Source organism: Cucumis sativus, chromosome 7 (genome assembly GCF_000004075.3).
Source record: "Cucumis sativus cultivar 9930 chromosome 7, Cucumber_9930_V3, whole genome shotgun sequence".
Taxonomy (NCBI): domain Eukaryota; kingdom Viridiplantae; phylum Streptophyta; class Magnoliopsida; order Cucurbitales; family Cucurbitaceae; genus Cucumis; species Cucumis sativus.
The window spans coordinates 9,997,882-10,021,517 of NC_026661.2; the positions used below are offsets into that span (position 1 = coordinate 9,997,882).

The window sequence follows — 23,636 nt, forward strand, 5'->3', positions numbered from 1 at the left end:
GTGGGCTTAACTGGCTTAGACCCATTTACTTGGTAGACTTGAGTCAATTATCATATTTTGTCCAACTTTTACATAAGAGGCTTGAATTAGGTTGGATATGATACAACTTGAATACTCAAACCCAAATAAATTATGGTTATTACAATTTTTGTTGTGATAATATGGTGTAATTTAATTGATAGAAATTTCTTAGTCAACAACAATATGCAAAATATCATTAAAAAAATGATATGCAAAAGATGGAATACATAGAATGAATTGAGAACATGAATATTGGGGGACAATTGTAAAAATAGCAAAAAGAAAAAGATTATGATAATAGGATCCATATCAATAATACAAAACCATGTTAAAATAAAATCATAACTTGTATATATATATTTAAAAAATGAGGAAGAGTGATTAGATAAGATAGAAAAGAAAGAGATAGATAGGGCAACGTTAATTGAATCTTAGATTTATAAGTGTAACAAATTTAATATCTAACACGAAACACCATTCCAATCCAATCCAATCCCTAGAATTTGGTTTCAACTAACATCGAATTGGGGAATTGGGGAATTGGGGAATTGGGGAATTGGAAAAGGAAAAGGCGAATATAGAAAAACCAAATACCATAGTCAATTTAGCGACTGTGCTTATCTCCCTCCGCAAGAAAAGAAAGAAGAAGAAAAAAAAAAAAGTAAAAGCTTTTCTCAATCTCCCAATACTTTCTTCCTAAGCTTCAAATTCCAGCTCCGTAATTCTTTTAACTCTGATTTCTCCACCAACACTTACACATCGTGGAGCAACATCATACTGATTCAGTTTACGAAGACGAAGAAGATGAGAATCACTGTGATGACAGCCGACGAACAGATTCTTTCCTTGGATGTTGATCCCAATGAATCTGTAAGTTTCTTTATTTTCTTCATTCACAAAACCCCAACTCCAATTTCCTGCATTATATCTTCTTCTCTCCATTATACCCACTTTTCTTTTTCCTTGGATTGCTTCCTCATGTTAAACCTTTTCCTCTTTCCTGCCAAGTAGGTTGAGAACGTGAAGGCTCTGCTCGAGGTTGAGGTGAGAATTCTTTCTTTAATATTCATTATTGTGATCGGTAGCTGAGGAAACTTGGGGTTTTGAACTTGTGGGAATTGAACATTTGGATCTTAATTGTTGGTGAATTTGCTACATTTTGTGATCCAAAACTATCCTACATTTGAGATTAAATCCAGGAGAAGTTCTCCTTTTTAATGGTTATGGTTATTGGTTAGCTCATTCTATCTATGTTTGACTTTTATCGTTGCTTAGACTCAAGTACCGCTTCAGCGGCAGCAGCTTCTGTACAATGGAAAGGAGATGAAAAATTTTGAAAAACTGAGTGGCTTGGGTGTTAAAGACGAAGATTTGATTATGATGGTATCAGCTGGCGCTTCTAGGTATGTTTCTCTCGTTCTCAGATTGCAACATCTTTAATATAATTCTGTAGATGTAGTCTTATAGTTGTAGGACACCTGATGAGTCGATGACATAGCCTAGTCATTGCACCCATATAACAGTGGTTACTCTCCTGTATTTGGTGGAATAATCTTGATTAGTTTAGAGTCATCGGCGTTGTAGTAGTTTCCAAATTATTTTGTTTACTGAGGTGTTAACATCTTTTTGTACCACAAAAGATCATAAATAGAGGTAAAATGTAAAGCAGACACCTATTATTGTTTTCTCTAGAAATAAAAAATCCATCTTCTTTTCTTTCTGAACCCCAACCAAGACCTCCTTTGAAGTTTGAAAGCCTTCAGAATTGACCCTTCAGTTGATTTTCTTCTATTTGATAAATACATTTTCTCCCCCTTTATCATAGTTGCTACCATCTCAGTCTTTGCTTTCTTACACTTTAACAAATCTAGAAAGAAGATAGCATCTCAGTCTAAAGAATACTTACAAAAAGTCTTCGAAATTGAATTCCAACGAGGAACATGAAACCTTACTAAAGACCAAGCTTCACTAGGATCTCTCTGCACACCGCAAAACACTGTTATTTCTCTCCTCCCAAAGATCCCACAACAAAGTGTGCACCCTTGCAAACTAGAGAAAATGACCTTTCTTTGAGAGGTAGATGGAGGAAGAACTTCCTGATCATCAAAGAACATTTGTCTAATGAGCAAGCTCAAAATCAAGCTACTTAAAGAAGCCATTCCATACCGATCTAGCAAACCAACACCTCCAGAGAAGGTGATCCAGGGTTTCCTTCATCTTCTAACAAAGGATACAACAAAAAGGACCCATTAACGACGATATCTCTCTGAAAAGCCTATCCATCAGGTTTGACCACGCAAAAATTCCCACAAAAAGAACTTGAGTTTCTTTGGAATCTTAATCCTCCATCAAACACCAAGGACTGACTCAACAACATGAGAGAGGTTCAATAAAATCCTAAAGAAAGACGGGTAGGATTCCAAACACGAACATCCTTTCTTCCAAGCCTCGAAACCCTCAATAAAGGAGAGGAAAGAGACCACCTCCATTGTTTCCACATTGGACAAAGGCCGGTGGAAACCAAAGGAGAAAGAAGTATTCCCAACCCAACCCAACCAAAAAATTCGACACATGACAGGTTTTCAAGAAAGACAAATGATATAATCGATGAAGCTGGTCTACCCCCCACCCAATGATCGTCTCAAAAATATGTTTCCTTAACATCACTGACTAACCAAAAAACGAAGATGGGAAAAAGGAAGGGAGTTGGAAAAAATGTCTTTCCACACAATATAATTCAATGGGTCTTTAACCCCTTTTGCCACCCACTCTAGGGATGGGGTCATACTTGGTCACAGTAAGGCATCTAGCCAACAGAGCTTTGTTGTCCAACCTTAAACTTTTTGCTAAGAAGTTTTATAGCTCTAACAGCCCGTCCCCCCCCCCCCCCCCCCCCCCAAATCAGTTTCCCCACAACTTCCCAGCTAACCAAATGAGCTTCTCAATGCTCTCACAAATCAAGATAGGCACAGTGAAGAGAGAAAAATAATGGATGATGACTCCACTCAATACCTATCTGATAAGGGTTGGTCTCTCAACTTTGGAGAAGAAGCTTTTCTTCCATGAAAACCAACCTTTTGCTAATCTCCTCCAGGAGGTTACCCAAAAAGAGATAGCTGCTGGGAGGTCGAGATAGGAAGAAAGAAAGGAACTGGTATCTTAACCAACCGAACTTTCCCATGTATTAAGCTTTTCCAGCTCATAGTTTATACCCAAGTTTTGAGGCTTTTGTTAATTTTAAGTCCTAACATCCCCTCAAAGGACTGTAACATGTGATTAAGGACAAAGAAAGAGTCCTCTTTGCCATATCAGAAGAACACTGTGTACTGTAATCATCAAACTAAAGATGAGATATCCTCCTAATATATGTTTCTTGTTGGGCTTTGATTTCAAAGACTTTTTGTAATTATTCTCCTGACATGATTTTGTATAGTTGGGCACCCTTCCTGTAGTGGGGGTCCCCTAATTTTTGTGGGCTTGGTTTTTTGTGCGTCCATGTACTCTTTCATTTTTTTTCTCAATGAAAGCCGTTTATTTCAATAAAAAAAACTAAAAAGGACACAGAGCCACATCCTTAGAACCAATCTTAGAGGGCTCAAGAATGCTTCACTCCACCACCTCCTTTAAAGATATGGCTTAAAACTTCTTCAACCAATAGGAATAAGAAAGTAGATAAAGGATCCCTCAGTCTCAACTCTCAAGCCTCTGAAGGCCTCCTTTATCGAACCCTTTAGAAAATCTTTGATAAGGGTTGAATATTTCACATTCCTAATGCATTTTTACATCCAAATTCTCCATTTATACCAAAACCTTTCTTATCCATCACTGTGTCCAAGAAATCCCAGTCAACATGGTTGTAAGCTTTTTGAAAGTTGATTTTAATAATCACCTTCATTTTTCTTTGTTTTATTATCCCCGATGACCTTGTTCGCAGTGAGGGCTGGATCAAGAATCTGTCACCTCGGTATAAAAGCTCCTTGAGCCTCCAAAATGGTCAAAGGAAGCATTTTCCTTAAATGATTAAGCAGGACCTTCGCAAGGATCTTGTGAACACTAGTTATAAGACTATAGATTTGAAATCCTTAACCCTGTTTGCTTATTCCTTCTTAAGAATAAGATACACGGAGGTTTCTGAAAAGGAGAACTCCTTAACGATTATCACGGAAGATGTTTTTTCCTCTCATTTCTTTAAAAACTAAGAAATGGCAAAAGAGTTGACAGAGATCATACTAATCACAAGACTCGGAATGACAAACATCTCAGGCTCTCACCCAAGATATAGCATTTCTAAATTGTGAGTATATATATGTTTGAAGAAAGAGAAAGAAGGTGATCACTAAGAAGAAAACATCCAAGGCAAAGCTGATTCCAGAGATCAATCCACAGATTCATTAGAATAAAACTGTGCCCAAGTTCAGGCTCTCAGCCAAGGAACTAGATCATATTCCCAAAAAACTCACTCTCCCCAATTCAAGTACTCTGTTTTCTCAATGCCTAATTCAAAGGTGAAATTCCTTAGAGGTACTCTGGTCATTCCTTCCAAAAAGAAGTGTGAGACAAATTTCCATTCTTCTTTCAGCATGAGTAGTGAAGAATATGATCCTTTTGAAAAAATAGGAAAAAATGAGGAACAGTTGCAAATGGAGCCGTTAAAAACAGACCTAAATACTCTGGTTCTTATTGATAAAGAAAGGGAAGATGAATTGAAGTTGACGAAAAGTGTCCGGTTTGCCCATTCTTCAGTTCAGACCATCGGACTTCCAGATCACCTGAAATCATTTGTAGCTGATTGCAGGACAGTGTTTGGTTGATCCTTCCCAGCAGTTTTTGAGTCCTTCAAAGTTTTCATGGTCTTTTTTTGCACATTATCTGATAGTTGTTTTTCTGTCAAAGCTGAGGAAGAGATCAAGAGTCAGATGTTGGTACCTCGGTTGTGTTTTAGATCTGAAGTAGCTTGGTCGCCTGCCTTTTCCTGGTGTCTCCTCTTCTTCCATTTTGAAGTTTTCAGTGTGCACGTTCTCAGCTGAATTTGGGCTTTGTTTTGAAAGATTCATCAAGTTTTCTCTGTATTTTGTTTTCTCTTGTTTGCTTAGGGCCTAGAAGTTTTTTTATTAGCTTGTTTGTACTTTTGTTTTGATCACTCTTTTGTCCTTTTAGTCCTTTCAGTCTTAGTATATTTCTCTTGTAATTTGATCTTTAGTCTCATTATTATCGTTAATAAAGAGGCTTGTTTCTTTTAAAAAAAAAGAAAAGGACAAATATTTCTGTAGCTTCAGCTAGTCTGCTGGTTTTCCAGCAAACTTATCGGATTTTATCTCCACAATTATCATTAAGTCCTTTCAAAAACATTGGTTCAACCTTTTGAAGGCTTTTCTGTGAAACCTATGACTGGAGAGGAATAAAAAAATCTTCCATGGGACAAATCTTCGTATGATTTTTTACCTAAGAATGTTTTCTTGACCAAGTGTATTGGAATAGGGTGTTCAGTAGAAATGCTTTAACCATAAAGCTTCATTGAAGTTTGAATATTGGCCTGTTACTACTCGTTGCAATAGCAGTCATAATTTTTTGTTCTTCTTTCTTGTAAAATACATCAACGGGACTACTTTTGGTTAGGAGCCAGTGGATTGGTGATTTTCTTTTACTTGGGTTCTTGAATAACTTATTTATGGTTATGTGGGAAGTTTGGTGAAATATAGTGGTTGCTTTAGAAGTCACCTTTCTTTTGCTGATCACGTGTTGATGCTTGTGGAACTTGAATTATGCCTTTTGTGTTATTAAATGTATACAATGCGGTGGGCATAGAGCGAACTATTCTTTCGCCTTTTACTAAAGAGAACATTGTGTGCTCACCGCTATAAAGCGGCATATGCCTATTTTTGGAGACCCTTCATTCGTGGTGGGTCCCTTTAAAAAAAATCTATACAATTTACACCATTTTACTCACCCATGCTTGCTTTTTATTCGTAATCTAATGTCCATAACCTTGCAGTGCTCCTACCAATAACTTGAGCTTTAATCCAGATGGTTCTGCAGTGAACCCTGAAGCCTTCCAGCAACACATTAGACGTGACTCAAATACAATGGCTCAACTTTTTCAGGTAAAAACTAACATATTGCTTCATAAGTTCATTTTTTACATTTTCCGTTGAGATAGAAGTTAAACTTATCCTTTTTTCTTGGCAACAAAACAAAATTTTCATTGATTTTTCAACAATTACAATGAGAATATACTCCACTTAAAAGATTACTTGAAAGCGAGCCAATTAGAATTAATTTAACTTGCATAATACAATCTTACAGAAGTCACTAGAATTATCTCACAAGAAGCTGCTTGATATTTAATTATTCCTACCTACTCTCCTAACGGCTAACACTAACATATTTGTCTTCAAAAAATATTTCATTCCTTTCAACCTACCTACTCTTCTGAATCTATTCGCTTGACTAATTGTAAACTATTCTCAACAGTGGATTGAAAAACTCTAGAGAACCAAAATCTTTTGTATGAGAAAGGCCTAAAACTTTTGGCAGAAGAACAAGTGAAAACCATTTATCCTCCCTTTGGACTTAGCTCACATACTTAGTATAAAAATTCCAAAAAGGACAGCATTTTTGAAGTGTTATCAGACACGTTTACTCCAGAGGATAGTTTCATAACCATAGTTATTGTTGAATTTTTTTTTTTCTGGTTTCCATATTGGATAAATACACAAATGATGATTAAAGTGGTTTGTTTGAATTTCTTCACCTCACACACGATTTGATATTCCAAATACTGCATACACCCACCTTTAAAATCAAAGATTTTACCTGAAACTAACAGACCTAAAGTGTTCTAGTGGCAGAGCTCGTAACAGTGAACCAAACACACCTTATGATTTTTCTTATTGATGCGTTTGATTTCCAGTACTTGAATAGTTCAAACATAAAAACAAACATGATAGTAAGTTGATAGGCTATGATTGCCATGTAGGTGAGTGCAGGTAAATTGATTGCATGTATCAACTTGCTCCTGTATTGAAGTTCATTTTCTTTAAAACGATCATGCACCTAGTGAGTAATTGTTCAATTCATATGTGGGCTCTGCAGAGTGACCCTGAATTGGCACAAGCTATTGTTGGAAACGACCTGAATAATCTGCAACAGATTTTAAGAGAACGTCATCGTCAAAGATCTGTATTACAGCGTCAACAAGAAGAGGAGATGGTGAGTAGGTTATTTATTATTCTCTATTAATAGCCTAATTGACTGATAGATTGATAACCTGACTATGATCTCCTTATTTCTGGTCTCTTAGGCCCTTCTGTATGCAGATCCTTTTGATGTTGAGGCCCAAAAGAAGATTGAAGCTGCCATTCGCCAGGTTAGAATATTTTATTATCTTGTTTTATTCCAACACAAATTACAAATTGTTTTCCATTTCTTTCATTCTTTCCCAATGAAAGTTGTTTCTCATTAAAAACAGAAAGAAAAAAAAGTTGTTGCCCATCGGCATTGACATTGTTGGTTAAATGCTTGGGTTAGAACTTCTTTGGGCTTATATGAAGATTATATTTCCACCATAAGATTAGAATAACAAGAGGGCTTGTGGGGTCTTGTTTTAGGTTTCTTCTTTTACTGCACACGCTCCCATAATTCTCTCCTGGCTGAAATGGAGAAGTTATTGACAATAAATGATTTTTGATAGCGGACCTTTGTTTTCATGTTATGTAAAATGACTTCTGTTAAATAACCAATATGGCAATACCTACGCAGAAAGGAATTGATGAAAATTGGGCTGCAGCTCTTGAACACAATCCCGAAGCTTTTGCAAGGGTGGTAAGTGTTACATTGACCAACATTATCCTCTTTTAAGTTGTATGGTATTTTGTTTCATGGTTTGACGTTTCATCTGGAAGTCTTCAGGTCATGTTATACGTTGACATGGAAGTTAATGGTGTCCCATTAAAGGTAAGTGGAACTAGCACAAATCATTCATTTTAGTTTTTTGTCTGCTACAGTTTAGAAAATGTGAGAAGGCACTGCATTTGAACTTGTTAATTTCATTAGTGGTCCTTGATCAATAACTGAATAATTTTAGAATAGATTCAACTGTTTGTGATATATGGATATTGTTTCTGTGTCTACTAAGGTGAGATAAAAATTTAAGTGATTTAATGGTATTCTATTAGGCATTTGTTGATAGCGGAGCTCAATCAACAATTATATCAAAAAGCTGTGCTGAGAAATGTGGGTATGTGGAATCTATGCATCATCTGATTTTCCCCTTCTCTATAGTGGCCTAAGTAATCGGGCTTTCATCATCATTTCTATGTGTTGCCTGATTAGATTTGTAAAATTCATAGCATAGCATGTATTTTGACTTTTTTTCTGTTTCTTATAAAAGAAATGCATAGCATTTGACACAGTCTAACAAAAAGGAAAATAACTGTTATAATGCCCAGCTAATTCGCTGCATGCTATTATTATTATTATTATTATTATTATTATTATTATTATATGAACTATCGGCCACAACATTGTTAAAATCTCTACTGGGTTTAATCATCAAGAAGGATACAGTCAACCTATGTTTCTAACAGTTATTAATCTTGTTAAAATGTGTAAGCATGCCATTAGACATTACCAAAACCTAGGGACATCATGTAACCAAAGGAGACACTCAGGCAGTGTTTTTAAAGGCTCAAGGCGCACTAAGGCGCATTGGTCCTCTGGAGCCTAGGCGCAAGGCGCAAAAAAAAGCGCGAGCTTTTTTTCATAAGGCGCACTATATATAAAAAGAGAAGAAAATATATATACACACACATATAGCAGAGCAACAATGTATAAAATATAGGTACCCAATATAAGTAGCCTAAACAACAAAACACAACAAAAAACTACCCAGTATTCAACAAGTCAATAATCAAAATAAAAGTTCATCCCTAAAGATCAAACTCATCATCACTAAATTGATCCTCGTCTTCATTCACTCCTTCGTTAGACTTATTGCCATCAGTATCTTCTTCTTCCAAATCGAAGTCATCTAAATTTACTTGTTTCCGTTGCGTGGTAGACGAGGATGAACATGAAACAATAGTCTTTGCTCTAGAGGTACTAGCTCTAGAATAGAATGATGGTTCTTTTGCTCCGACAGCTCTAGAAACATCACCCCACGTTAAAGAATCATCGTTAAATACCAACTCATCATCCTCCTCAGAATCGTCATCCAATCTTCCAATCAACCATTCATTACTATCATCAATATCTTTCAAGGAGATGGGGTCGACAATATCTCGTAGGTTGTATCGACGTTTTAATGCTCTGTTGTATTTGATGAACACTAGATCATTCAAACGACTTTGAGCAAGCCTATTTCGTTTCTTGCTATGAAGCTGAAAAATTAGAAAGTTTCATTGTCAGTGAATCAACAAATTTTGATTATCATTCTCAATGTACTTAAGGAGAGGAAAGGTAACCTGTTCAAACACACTCCAATTACGCTCGCATCCAGAAGCACTACAAGTAAGACCTAAAATTCTCACATCAAACTTTTGCAAGTTTGGAGTTGATTGTCCAAAATTATCCCACCATTCCACTATAGGCACAAACAAAAAAATATATATATTAATAGAAGAGCTTGTTGCTAGTATCGTTGAGTAATCGTTTAGTTGAAATTTACCTGGAGATATTTTGTCCCTTTGTCTGATTGCTAAAGGTTGTCCGAATAATGCTTCAGCCCTCTTATACTTGCTTAGTTCTGCAAGTATTTTGTCTTGTACTTCCAATGAAGCAACCATTTTTGTTATGCATGAGTAGAGTCCATTAACTATTTCATCATCCTCCTGGATGTTAGGATTCGAATAATAGAATGACAGGTTTAAATAATACCCCGCTGCATGCAGAGGACGATGCAACTGAAGCTCCCATCTTTTATCAATTATGGTGAAAATGTCCTTGTATTTTTCTTCATTATTATTAAAGGATTTAGCAATAGCTTCCTTAGCTCTATCCATGGCCTCATAAATATATCCCATAGGTGGCTTCTTCTCGCCATCAACCAATCTAAGAACTCGGACTAGTGGGCCAGATACTTTAAGAGTGAAAACAATTGTAGTCCAAAAACTAGCCAACAAAATAGTCTGAACTACTCGTTTCCCTTGTTGCTCCTTACTCCATTTGCTGTCCTTCCATTCATCTGAAGTAAACATCTTCCTCAGATTATTCTTTTGACGATGTATACTCGATAATGTAATGCAAGCAGTAGCAAAACGAGTCTTAGCTAGTCTAACTAACTCCTTTTGGTTAGTAAAACATCGCATCATGTTTAACAATCCAGGATGAACATATATGAAATTGCTAATCTCTATGCCTCTTTTCAATGCTTTGCGAATATTCGAGATCTTGTATATATCCTCCAACATCAAATCTAAGCAATGAGCGGTACACGGAGACCATATTAACTGTGGTCGCTTTGCTTCTAACAATCTCCCTATTAACAAAGAAAATAAGTACACATTTAACGTAGAACTCAACTAAATCTAACAAATTAAAGTTATAACTTGTAAGTAGTCTACATTCTTACCTGCCATCACATTTGCTGAGGCACTATCGGTAACTACTTGTCCAACATTCGCTTCTCCAATTTGGTCTACAAAATTATCAAATAACTCGAACATCTTCTTTCCATCTTTCACATAAGATGAAGCATCGATGGACTCAATAAACATGGTGCCTTTAGGACTATTAACTAAAAAGTTAATTAATGTCCTATTTCTTCTATCGGTCCATCCATCAGCCATAACAGTGCATCCAACCTTGGCCCACTCTACCATATGGTTACTCATCAACTCATTTGTTGCTTCTAATTCCTTCTTCAAACATGGAACTCTTAACTCATGATAAGATGGTGGTTTCAATCCAGGACCGAATTGCCCAATTGACTCAATCATAGGGGCAAAACTATCATATGTGCAGGCATTCAGAGGCACTCCTGCATCATAAAACCATCGAGCAATTCTTTGGATGGTGTGCTCTCTCATTTCCTTCTTGTATGTCGCATTCAATGAAGTTTGTTTTCCTTTGTCCTTTCTATTTTGAACCACAGTTTCTGGGTTAGGAGTAAAAAATGCATCCATTGGACCCTTTTGCCTTGGCTTCTTCAAGCTCGGGCCCCTTGGTGTTGTTATGTTGTTTACACTAACACTCCCTTCATCTTCATCCTCGATACCGTAATCTTCTACATCAATGTCCACAATCAGATTTCTTTGTTCTTTAATCTCTTTTTTCTTGGACATGTACTCTTTAATTTCTTCCTTCACGTGATCCGAACATTTTGTACAGGCGGTGACATTTCTATAACCACCAACGAGGTGTTGTTTCATTCTATATACCCCTCCTTTTGTTACTTTCGAACAAAATCCACAGACAAACGTATTTATATTTTGGTCATTTTGCAATTGACCATATTTCCATGCCGGATCTTTTCTCGAACTTTCATCAGCCATCTATGATCTAAGTTATAAAAAAAAAAACAGAAACTATTTAAAACAGCAGCTGTTATTAAAAAAAAAAAAAAACAGAAGCTATCTATGGATGGGATGAAGTTGTTATAAATGGAGGATTGGAGGGGAGTGTGTTGTGAGATGGATGGGATGAAGGTTGAGTTTGATGGGTTATCGAAGGAAGTTGAAGTTGAGAAGTATAAGAAGAAGAAGATGTAGACTTTAGAGAGTTTTTTCTAACTCAATGGGTATACCATGCTATGAAAACAGAAAACAATGGAGTTTGATGTTCTTGTCAAAGAGTTACAGAAGAAGGAGAAAGCAATGCAGATGTTAACTGAACGATTGAGATACTAACCCGTGATAAAGCTGAGATGGAGGAGGCGAAAACTGAAGCACTAGCAGCACTGTAGCACAGAATATTATTGTCTTCTCTTTTCCTCTGTTTTTGCACCAAAAAACAGAGTAATGGCAGCCGCAGCACTCGTTTTGTGTGAAGAAGAAGGGTGGCCGGAACGGAAGGGTGGAAAAGGAAGCAAACGGAAGACGAAGACGAAGAACTGAAGTAGAAGCAGAACGGAAGACGAAGAACTGAAGAAGTAGATGAAGAGTCGTGTGCACCAAAAAACAGAGTAATGGCAGCCGCAGCACTCGTTTTGTGTGAAGAAGAAGGGTGGCCGGAACGGAAGGGTGGAAAAGGAAGCAAACGGAAGACGAAGACGAAGAACTGAAGTAGAAGCAGAACGGAAGACGAAGAACTGAAGAAGTAGATGAAGAGTCTTCACGCGCGAAAGGAGAAGGGTTCTTTCTTCACGTTTACGTAATAGGTTTAAAAAACCTAGATAATAATAGTTTTTTATAATTAAAGCCCAGCCCATAACTTATAAAAAAAAGCCCACGCCTAATTCAACTTGCGCCTAGGCGCGCCTCAAGGGAGGCGCGCGCCTAATATGGGCTTTTTATAATTCGCTGCGCCTCCTCACAAATAAGCCCCAAGTGGGCGCCTTGAGCCTAGGCGCGCCTAGGCGCGCGCCTTAGGGCGCTTTTTAAAACACTGCACTCAGGAACTGCATAAAGTGAGCGTAATGGGGAAGTTAATTCCATTTCTATCCACCTAGGGTCTTACTTAAGCCACTTGTCACCATCTTTAAGGAAGAAGCCTTCATAATGTAATGATGACACCTACAGATCATGGGCAGCTCTTACTGTGTTACCCGAAGTGGATTTATATGGTTAGGGTATCCCTCTTTGCCCAGCCCTTAAGCTGTTTGGTTTCCTCTTTTTGCCACATGTACCTCTTGTTTCTTATCACGCACACAAAATAAAAAAGTAATAATAAAAGAAAGACAAGAAAAAGAAAAAAAAAATACACTAGAAGAATCCTATCCATATTGTCGCTTAATATTTTTGCATAATAAATCTTCTACTTTTGAAGATTTATCTACAGCCTATTGTTAACAGGAGCAAGGTTTCTTTTTGACATTCCCATTTTCCCAGAACCTCCTGATAGGAACATGAACTAAGAAGCACAACCAAGATACAGACAGTACAGAGCACTATTTTCTAAAAGAATTGAAAAGATGAATATAGTCAACATTCAAACATAAACTATAAGCTTGAGAAATCTTTTACTGAATTTGACTATTTAGTATTGTCAAACATAATAAATTATATGATGTAAATATTTCAAGATGCCTATTTATATTCTGAATACAGCACTTGACTTAAAGCAAATTTATTTATTTTTAGTAAATTGTATTTATTTGGAAAGGAAAATTTCATTGATAAATGAAATAAGGGGAAGCACCAACGCCTATAGGTTATAACATAACTTTCCAATTGGAAATTAAATAGGATAAGCTATAATGTGTAAAAGGATCCTTAGTTTTGCTCTAAAATGTAGACAAAACCAAATCCATAAAGGGGTCAAAAGAAGAAAAAGAAGCCCTGAAGAATGCATAGTTTAGTTAATTGCCTCCAGAAGGACTAAACATTTTTCAACGATAAGATAGGACCAAGTGTATCACAAGACACAGACTGTTCCAAATGAAATTATCATTCCTAAATCTTCTCACGCCATTTCATTAAGTTCAATTGAGTAAAATATTTCTACTTATGAATTACTTTAGATACCAAACATACACTCTAATACAATTCAGATTTTACCTTATTTCAACTGTCTATCCAAAGTATCTATAACAAAATATCTGCTTGGTTATTTACTTCTCTACCTTTAAAATATCTGTTTGGGTGATCATCAGATTGTTGAGGCTTCTAGATCAACGCTACAAGGGCATTGCTCGTGGAGTAGGCCAATCAGAGATCTTAGGTCGAATCCATGTAGCTCCAATCAAGGTATGTAATCACTAGTATTTTCTTTTTTTCCTGTCAATCAGGTCCTACATGCAGTAGTGTAATTTTGTTTGACTAGGTAAACCAAGCTACATAATCTTATCAATTTTTCATCACAATTTCATTGTGCTTGGAGAAGGAATTTAATTTGCTTCGGTCTAAAATTTTTAGCATTCTCTTTATTAGATTGGTAGTATATTCTACCCCTGCTCCTTTCTGGTACTGGATTCCCCAAATATGGACTTCCTATTTGGTCTGGATATGCTACGGAAACACCAGGTATTACTCTGTGCCTTATTGGACTTGAAAGTCATGGAGGTTGTTGTCGCACAGATATCATTCCTTTTTATTTTGTTTAAAATGTATAGTTATTTTCTTGTAGTGTATTATTGATTTGAAGGAGAATGTTTTGAGAGTTGGTGGAGGAGAGGTCTTTGTACCATTTTTGCAAGGTTGGTATTTCTAATTTGCGAATTTGTTCCCCAGTCGCACATTTTTTTAAGTATACTGAAGTTTCCTTTCGTGTTACAAATTAATGTTCAGAGAAAGACATTCCCCCTTCTCTTTTTGATGAGGAAAGACTCTCAAAGGAAGCCTCTAGCTCTGGAGCGCCAGTGAGTTCTGTTAACTAATTCTTATATTTGTATTTTCAAGTAATTTGAGAAAAAGTTTGTGGTGTCTGTACGATCACCAACCTCTACAAAGATATTTAAATCCTGGATTTCTGGATGGTATCTTTCCAAATTGTAGTATCATGGTAGCCAAAGATCATTACTAACTGATATGTTCAAGTTTCTTGTGCAACTCTGCATTTGATGAAGATGGGAAAATATTTTATGTTGTCACCAGTTGCAACTTTCATTCACTGGTTAGCATATTTTATGTAATGATTAGAGCATAGCTCAATTGACATACAAGTGTTTTATCCATGAGATTTGTGCTTTAATCCCCTTACTCTTACTCTAAATTGTTCTAATAAATGTTTGATAGAAGAAGTTAGGGTGCATAATATGGGTAGAAATTTAAGAAGATACATGGGGGTTTGTCCATTTAGATCCTCTTTGGTAATTGGAATGAGAATGAAAGTAAAAATCATTATCGATTAGTTAGTCTTTTTTTATATGAGAGGTCGAACGAAATGTAGGCACTTACAGAAGACTGGTTCCCAAAAAACTTCCGAAGAAGTTGAAGTATCCTTTAATTTCTTTCAAACCAGATCCCCAAAGAAGAGAGCATTACAGGATCAGAACTTAGACCTGTTGGTTATGGTAGATCCTAAAAATACCTTCTCTCCATTTACCCTTGGCAAACTCCATTCTAGGCAAGGTTGTAAGTTGCCACCCCGCAATCAATAGGCATGACAACAAATTTTCTTTTGAAATCAGAGACAAACCTCTTTATTAATAAATGAGACTAGTATCAAAGTACAAGAGTAATATACTAAGAGCAAAATAAGAAGAATGATAACAATTCTTATAACCTGTTAAAAAAATCATATTTTGCTGTGGGAGTTACAGCTTTCAGAAAAAAGTAGCTGTACAGTATAAATCAAAGTAGTTCTAAAGTCATGAGAAGAGTTTGATGTCTCAGATATGAATAAATTTTCATATCTGTCTTTCTGAACCGTCCGTTTTGTTGCTTGGTTCTTCTAGGTGGCTTCATCCCCAACAGAGAACAGCAGAAATGCAAGAGCTGCCCAAGCTACAGGTGATGATAGTTTACTTTCTAAATAATGTGATGTCTCGATATCTTTGATATTTCCTTAATGAATGGTTGTTAGTTATTTTCAATTGGGAGTCTCTTTTGTATCCCTTTGGCCTTGGGAGATATCCCATCTCCCCTTTTTTCTGGTCTCTCGTCTGTTTTAATATGTGATTTGTTTCTTATAGAAAACATATATATAGTCAAGTGGTCAAGTATTCAAATCTCTTTCTAGGGTTATGGATATACAATGAATTCTATCATAACATAGTACTATCCTCCCACAACTTCACTTTCTATTGTTCATCTTGGCTGCTACTTTTCTTTGTGAACTTGTGAGGCTTATTATTTGTACAGTTTCAAGAGATGTGCTCATTTCTTACTCTTACCTCTTAACTTCTATTTTGCTTGTTCTTTCTTTGAAGCAGGAAATGTTGGGGGAGCAGCCCAGGTAAATTTGCTGTTAAAAATTATGTCTAATCACAAATCTAATCGCAAAATTTGATGGTTGTCTATTTGTTCCCTTAAACTGAAAGAAGTGTACTTATTATCATTCATTAAACGATGACATTAGAAAATTTCTATACAAATGAACATACTGAAGTGCTAGAAAGTAGAAATGACCACATGGACTCATGATTTAAAGTTAAAGAACGTATTTTTAAGGATAAGGAACTAAATGGAAAAAACCATCAAAGTTGAGAGACTAAATTGATAAGTTGCCCGAAGGTTTACCTCTAAATCCGGCATTGGTTACATGCTTTGTACACTTTCACTATGTTTGATATTGTGATTACAGGGTCCGGAATTCGAAGCCAAAGTAGCAAAGCTCGTTGAATTGGGATTCCAAAGAGAAGCTGTAATACAAGCTCTCAAACTATTTGATGGAAATGAAGAACAGGCAGCTGGGTTTCTTTTTGGATGAATAATCTGAATACAAAATATTTGGAGTCCTTTTCTTTGTGGATTATCTGTTTTCGATTCTTTTTCAATTACCAATTTAATCCACACATTCATCTGCTTGTATTCAAATTTTAAAACTTATATTCAAACAATATTTATGCTAAACCAAAAGCTTAAACATTATAATGTTATAATGGATATTTTAAAGGTTTCATGTTTGGTCTTTTCTTCCTTGATCTAAATATTAACTTATTAAGTTATACTGTCACACTCCACCCCAAGTTATCCTACCAAACCTAGGACATGACACGATGACGACAGTAGATTTCATTATTTAAACCATGTAAATTATGAAAGCCATTGTCATACTCTAAATGCATTTTCTGAAACAAGTGGCTTCCAAAATCTTTTGATGTAAACACTCCCAAATTATTTGTTTCAACTAACCCATCAACCGTGTCTCACCCTACCCTCTTCAATAGAATTTACATCACACCACTCTGAACATCATGAAAAATTAGAAGGAAACATGCAAGTTTTAGTTTACAAACCATTTAAATTTAACGTTAGCCACTTTAAAATTTAAATAAAACTAGTGGTAGATATTGAGTCTCATGAGTTGTTTGTCTAAAGAACGAATTAAAAAGTTAAGTAGACTTTGCAATGTTTTTAAGTTTTTGAAATGTTATTTTCATTATGGAATGAACTCAACTTAGTTATGAAAAGTTGGGTTGTTACAATATTGTCGTTTGGAAGAATAGATGAAAAATTGTTTGTCAAATGATAATTTTCTATTCATCACACAGGTAAAAATTGTTGTTGCTTCAATGACTCTTCATAAGTACTTTATAAGGGTTCATTCAAAAAAAAATTGACTTCAAGCCTTATGACGACGACAAGATGCTACTACCTTCAAATGATGAATTAAATTATGAGCATGCCAATGAAGAACATAGAGGTTCAGTTTCTTGTAATAGAGATGAATGAAGAACATGATCGAATTGCATAACTTCTTATGTTTGGTTAATTTTATATTGTTTAGGAAAATGTGTTATTGTTATGTTTTGCGGTTGGAAAATAGTTATAGTTTTTACAGTTATGAATTTGCATTTCAAGATATTTGTGCTTCTAAAATAATCCAAAACAATTTAATACCAAACAAAATTAATATCTAGTTTTAACATTAATAATTTCACTTTTCTAAAAAAATAAATAGTTTCAAGATAATGTTCTATTAATTTCAAAATATATTTCTTTCTAAAAGAAAATCAAAATATATGTGCCTCCTTGTGAAATTAGTTCATACTGTTTAATAGTCATTTATGGAAATTTGACTAAAGTATAAACATTTTTGGTATATCACAAAACAAACAAAATTATATACATAAACACTTATAAAAAGATATAACCAAACATGTTAGAGGGTGTTGTGAGACCCTAATTGCATTATGAACTATGCGATGAGAGTGCACGATAAAAGAACTAGGTAATGTGTTGAGACTGCATGCAATAGGAGCTAGTGACTGGAAGTGTTGCGAAGCAATTGTGTAAGGAGCTTTTAGTTATGCAGTAAGAAAAGAGTTCGTGATGAGGTGGAAGGCGATGAGAGATTCCTTCACCGTGAAGTAATTGCGTCATTCTTGTGTAAGAAGGGTGGTGAGCTGATTTGACCTTGTTGTCCAACTGAATTCAGGATAAGGAGGTGGCAGTAACACGTGACGTTTTGATATTGGACAATTCTCACTGTTGGGTAGAAGCAATAATCATTATGACATGGAAAGCTTCATCGAAGAAGCCTATAAATAGAAGAAGTTTGACAATATGAGAATTACTTTTTACCTTATGTTTACCAGAATTGCAAAAAATTGTCGGAGAGCAACCATGAGCTTGAGATTTGGCAAGAGAAGTGCAAGAGAGCTTCGCATGAGGATTTAGGCAAGAAAAGTTTTGATTGTGAGTGATTTATTCTTAAAATGTTTTCAAACTAAAAGAATTTCCACTGTGTTTGAATCCTTATATATATATTTTTTATTGAATTATTGACTTCCGTGATTTTTTTATGTTCTCAGATTCTTAAGAAGGATTTGGTTTATAAATTATTTGAAATTGAAATGTTGTGATGAAATGATCTTTGGTATCCTATGTTGTGATTAATCCTCACACTTGATGTGTGTTCTGTTGTGGAATGTCTTATCCTTGTTGTATGATCTAAAATAGGATGTCATATTCTTGCTGTGTGATCTAGAATATAAAGTCTCATACTTGTTGTGTGATATGGTATGTGATGTTCTTTGCTCGCTATGTAATTTGACATTGGAAGATGCGTTATGCGTGATGAAATTGATGGAGACTTGATGTTGTGTTGAATCACTCCGCACTGTCGCAACTCAGGAAAAGAGTGCGGTGTGATTATATAATCTGTTATGAGGAATGTGTTCCCATGCGATATGGGTTTTTATGAATAATTTGAAAGGAAATGATTTTTGTATGATTTATAAATAGTGTTAATATGAGATTTGAATTGTGTAAATCGCCTAATGCGTTGGGATGATTTAATTTGAACTCAAAATTTTACTATAGAAATGCATAAGTGTTTATATTCCATGGTTTTGCGAAAATAATTACAACGCATTACGGCGGAAATGTATTCACTAAATATATTATATTGGTGAAAAACCTTACTCAATAGACATTTTTGTCTAACTTTTCAAATGTTTTGTTTTATTTCTCTTCTCAAGGTAACAAAGAACATATAGTGTTTGACTTGTCATTTTAAGATTTGTATATTTTCAGTTTAAAGAAACTCTTGTACTTGTTTTAGATGTATACTTTTATCAAATATCAATAAAGTCTTATTATTTATGAACGGATTCTCATCTCACATTGAGTTTCATGTTGTGTTTATTTCGCTTACTAGGCGTGTTATCTCGCGAAGAGATTCACATTGAATGTCTAGGTGATCATGCCTTCATGATCGCATGAAGTGATCTTGGGGCAAGGCTTGACAGATGTTTGGGGCAAGTAGGAAATTATTATAATCTTAGGTTATTATAGTTTGATTAGAATAATTTGTGTTCGAAGTGTAGATTATTTTGTGTCTTGGTTAGAATAGTATGTATTTGGTGTATAGGTTAGTTTAGTTTGATAAGAAAATAGCAAACACGGTAGTATAATAAATAGTAAATAATGTGCAACTAGTTGAAGACTTTTTAAATACTATTTATTGTAGTAAGAGGTAGAATGGAAAGTGTTTAAATTTTTTTTAAAAAAAATTAAAAACAATTGATTTTTCAATATTACTGATTTTTTTTTCTTTTTTAAAACCACCTTATTTATTTCCGATTAAAGGAGAAGTAAAATTAGTGATATTTTATAATTTTAATATTTGATAAATAATTTTACATAATAAGGAGAACGTGAAATGCTGACTTCAATTGTAATCGCGGGTCCGCTAAAAATTCCTATTCCTACGCAAACCATTTATAAATGAAAACAAAAAAGAAAGGCATAAGCATCAAAGATTCCAACAATATTCGTTCCATTATTCCCACTTCCAAATTCTAAATTCTCTCGTCTTCCCTTCGCCTTTTCATCTCCTTCTTCTCTGCATTTTCAATTCCTTTAACTCTTCTCTTTCAACAACTAATTTCCTCCCTTCCTTTTGTTTCTTGGGATTGTATTGTTCATCTTTTAGCTGAGGTACTACTATTTATGCTTACCCTTCTTTTATTCAATTCTAATGCGTTTGGTTACTTAACAGATTGTCTACATTTGTCTGAAATTCTACCTTGAATCCCCGCTTTCTTTTTCTTTTCAATTAGGTCATTAGTTTGCGAGTTTGTAATGTAGTTGTGATAGTTTCACTTCAGTTGATTTTCATGACTCAAAATTTCCTTGAAGTTCTTGTACTCTTGGGTTGAGATGTTTTGAATCTGTTATTTACAAACTTTGGACGGTTGTACATCTATGTCTTCTTTTGTTCTAGTTCTTTATTCTTGTCAATTTGATTTTGTTCAAACATGTTCAATGTTAGAGACGTGATTATAATATGGAGGAATAGATTATGCTGGTGTTTGGTAATGTAATGATCGGTCTGCTGGACTGCAACTAGGAGGAGCTTTTGTTGAGGTTTCTTTAATAGCTCGCAGCATTCGGTTGATGTGATGTGATCAGTAGTTCCAAGGTTGGTTAGGTTTATGCTGATTCTTTTCAGATTCTGAAAGCCCAGAAGTGTTCTAATGTTGAATGCTTATCTTACAATGCCAAGTCTGAGGCCAACCTTTCTGCTTCTCATACTCTGGATCCGGCATATCTTACTTTGTGCATGTTATAATCTTTTATGGTTAATGCAATATTGTTGAGAGCATGAACCTGAAGCATTTGAATGAATGGGTTGATTTTCTTCTGCAGATGGTTTTATTTTAGTGCATTATGGTCTATGGATACGAGGGTATTGTGAGATATTGTGCGATGAGAAACTGCTCAACTAGCATAAAATTCCAAACACAGAACATCAAATTATTTACATTTCTTTCAATTGTATTTGTATTCATAACACCAACATCTATCACGAGAAACCTGACTAATTTCAGGACAAACAATTAGAAGAAAGAATCACCTTCAAGGTAACAAATTCTTACACTAAATTCTTGTAGCAATCTTATGTGTATACCATATACACACTAACATTAACCATCCCCTTCATCAGGCTTAGAAACCTTTCCAAGCATTAAGAATTTCATGGAAGATTTCAGCTATTAGATCCCTATCTGCATTTTGCAGAAAGATATTAAATTCATCTCGGATGTCGAGTATCTTACCAAACTTCACAAGATACTGCATGCAGCTGGTCTTCAGTTTTGGCAATTGATAAAGAGATGCATTCTGGAGTCTTTCAAGAACATTCTTGGCATCAATATCTTCTAGCAGACTATCGTGGCAGGCTTCTTTTAGGTCATCTATGTCATATTTCTCAGCTGCATGAAGAAGTGCCAGTCTATGGGCTAGAAACTCTTCATGTTGGATATTACCATACATGTAATTAAGAAAAGCCTGACAAGCTTCGAAAGACATATCAGAGATGTTTAACGTCGATAGCTCCTTTTCTTTCAGGTCATGTGAAAACATGCTGTGGAAAACAGGTGATCGTGAAGCAAGGATAGCACGATGGGCTCGAATACTTCCATCAGAAGCATTAATTATGATATCGGTGTGGATGCTTTCCTTCAGCATTCGACCCAACGAAATAAGAGCTCTTGAATTTGACTGTTGTCGTGTCAATCCATCCACCCAGATAGAGGAAGGTTCCCCACCCTGTCAGTAATTTGACAACATTGAGTTCAAAAAGGAGCTAAATAGGTATCCAAATCCTTCTTTCTTTAACACACTACTTTTTTTTCTTCCAGGCATAACTTTTGTCAACTACTTCATATGGCTTGTTTTTATCTATGATACTTGGATTCTGCGTTATTATAGTTAGCCCCACAATTATCTTCGGAAGAAATATGCTATGCAATAGGAACAGAGGAATATTTATATGCTTACCTCTGATGATGCAATCTTCAAATCAAGGAATTCTACGTCAATGATGAACTTTCCTGTTAATGGAACTTCAATTTGCCAAATAAAGTCATTGTTTTTAAGCTGTTTGTCTATTATTTCTGCATGGATGTGAATGTGGTAACAATATTGGTCATTCGAAGAACTGAACTTTATCAAGAATAAGAAACAAAACTCCAACTGCTCAATCAAATGTCTTAACAGAGGTTAACCATGTCCACCATCAAAGAATAAAAGACATCTAGTTATCAAGAATAGGTCATCTAGATCTCTAGTATTTGAATTTATATTCATGAACCAGAACCTAAAGATATAATTGAAGGCGACTGTCTTAGCAATCTGAAAACTAATAACTGTTCCTTGAAAAATGCACAGGAAATGAGAAGAATGAAATTACCTGGATGAGTCAAAGCCTTCCGATCCCCTGCAAAGGAGACCACTCGGATGATGAAAGATACAATCGGAGGATTATCCCTTGTTATGTTCGATATTTCTGGGTATAATTTAACGTATAAAAGTTTGTTTTTTTCCACCGATAAATGCCTTCAATCCAAACAAAAGTATTAGAAATCTATACATCTCCAATAAGAAGGGGGAAAATAGATTATTGTCATTAACTTTCATTCTCTCTTGCAAAAGAGATGGTTTGATAGAATCTTATTCTCATCTCTCTTTCATGACAACATACAAATCAATTTCTCAAATTTAAGCACATTTCACAAAAATTGTAGCTTTAAAACAAAAAAAGAGAGTAATTTTACCATTTCCACTTGCCGATTTTGAAAGGATCGGATTTGCGGTAGGTACAGGAAGCAAGATTTTCGATCCTCCATTGGGCAAGGCGGGATGTAGTTTCTACCCTATAAGCTGATTCACTCATCCTAGCAAACGCGAGGGCTGCTGTAATTTCATGGATGCAACCGAAGATACCATCGAGGAAGTGCTCTCCGGATTTTCCCAGGTTGGCAAATTCTGCAGATATTACTCATAAAAGTTTGTACAGCAAAACCTGTAAAGACAAAAACCTCTCTGTTTTCTCTATCTCTTGCTTCTCTCTACTGCTTACTGATCAAAGCATGAGAAGCTATGAACAAACAAATACAAAATAACGTTGATATTTGGTGTATTTATTGCTTATATTATCGTGAAAATTTGACTCTTTCAGTGGTGCCCAACACGCCAAGATTTTGGGGATGCTTTACGCCATTGATGTTGAAGGTTTGATTTTGGGAAGAGGGTTTTGGATTTTGGTTGATAAAACGATATGGGTTTGTTCAAAAATGTTTGTTGGCTTACACTGCACTTAATTGGGTCGTGGGTGGTTGATTCGTATGCTTAATGGATCATTCCATTTATTGGTGCTCCGATTTTTAGATTTTATATTAATATACGTAAAATATATTGTACATATTTTTTTGTTTTTAAAGGATTATTTGGCTTGGTGGCTTGGTGGCTTGGTGTCTGCTCCTTCAAAGCAAAGTATCTACACAATCCTTCGGTGGGATTTATTCGTAATTTCCTTTTGTTGATTGTTGGTGAATCAAGGAAACACATGAAATAAGAAAAGCCCACTCTGCTTTCATGGACCCCAGTCATGGCCAAGAGGTATGTAAT

General features: G+C 35.3%; 2 protein-coding genes, 1 long non-coding RNA gene and 1 other non-coding gene across 7 annotated transcripts; 3 read left to right on the forward strand and 1 right to left on the reverse strand.

The window, feature by feature from the left end:
* Window positions 1-498: 498 nt before the first annotated feature.
* Window positions 499-16,681, forward strand: LOC101218534 (protein DNA-DAMAGE INDUCIBLE 1). Its single transcript, XM_011660649.2, has 16 exons — window positions 499-891; window positions 1,033-1,065; window positions 1,297-1,424; window positions 6,014-6,122; window positions 7,114-7,230; window positions 7,322-7,387; window positions 7,780-7,842; window positions 7,930-7,974; window positions 8,196-8,257; window positions 13,769-13,862; window positions 14,046-14,138; window positions 14,242-14,311; window positions 14,403-14,473; window positions 15,512-15,566; window positions 15,989-16,011; window positions 16,360-16,681. The coding sequence occupies exons 1-16, from the start codon at window positions 826-828 to the stop codon at window positions 16,483-16,485; spliced, it is 1,221 nt and encodes a 406-aa protein (XP_011658951.1). The 5' UTR covers window positions 499-825; the 3' UTR covers window positions 16,486-16,681.
* Window positions 5,807-5,926, forward strand: LOC116405322. Its single transcript, XR_004218527.1, has one exon. It is a non-coding gene; the product is annotated as a U5 spliceosomal RNA (small nuclear RNA).
* A 3,277-nt stretch (window positions 16,682-19,958) lies between the features above and the next one.
* On the forward strand, window positions 19,959-23,428 carry LOC116405189. 4 transcript variants are annotated; one of them, XR_004218343.1, is made up of 6 exons: window positions 19,959-20,162; window positions 20,497-20,646; window positions 21,576-21,821; window positions 22,398-22,519; window positions 22,809-22,983; window positions 23,188-23,387. It is a non-coding gene; the product is annotated as an uncharacterized LOC116405189 (long non-coding RNA). The 4 variants fall into 4 exon arrangements; XR_004218342.1 differs by lacking the exon at window positions 20,497-20,646 and having other exon boundaries at window positions 19,966-20,162; window positions 23,188-23,377; XR_004218344.1 differs by lacking the exon at window positions 20,497-20,646 and having other exon boundaries at window positions 19,967-20,162; window positions 22,826-22,983; window positions 23,188-23,428.
* LOC101218769 (BTB/POZ domain-containing protein At1g55760) lies at window positions 20,951-23,104 on the reverse strand. The gene is made up of 4 exons (XM_004139720.3): window positions 22,784-23,104; window positions 22,420-22,565; window positions 22,008-22,123; window positions 20,951-21,776 (listed from the first exon to the last, which is right to left on the reverse strand). Exons 1-4 carry the CDS (start codon window positions 22,900-22,902, stop codon window positions 21,174-21,176), a joined length of 984 nt encoding a protein of 327 aa, XP_004139768.1. The 5' UTR covers window positions 22,903-23,104; the 3' UTR covers window positions 20,951-21,173.
* Window positions 23,429-23,636: the final 208 nt, after the last annotated feature.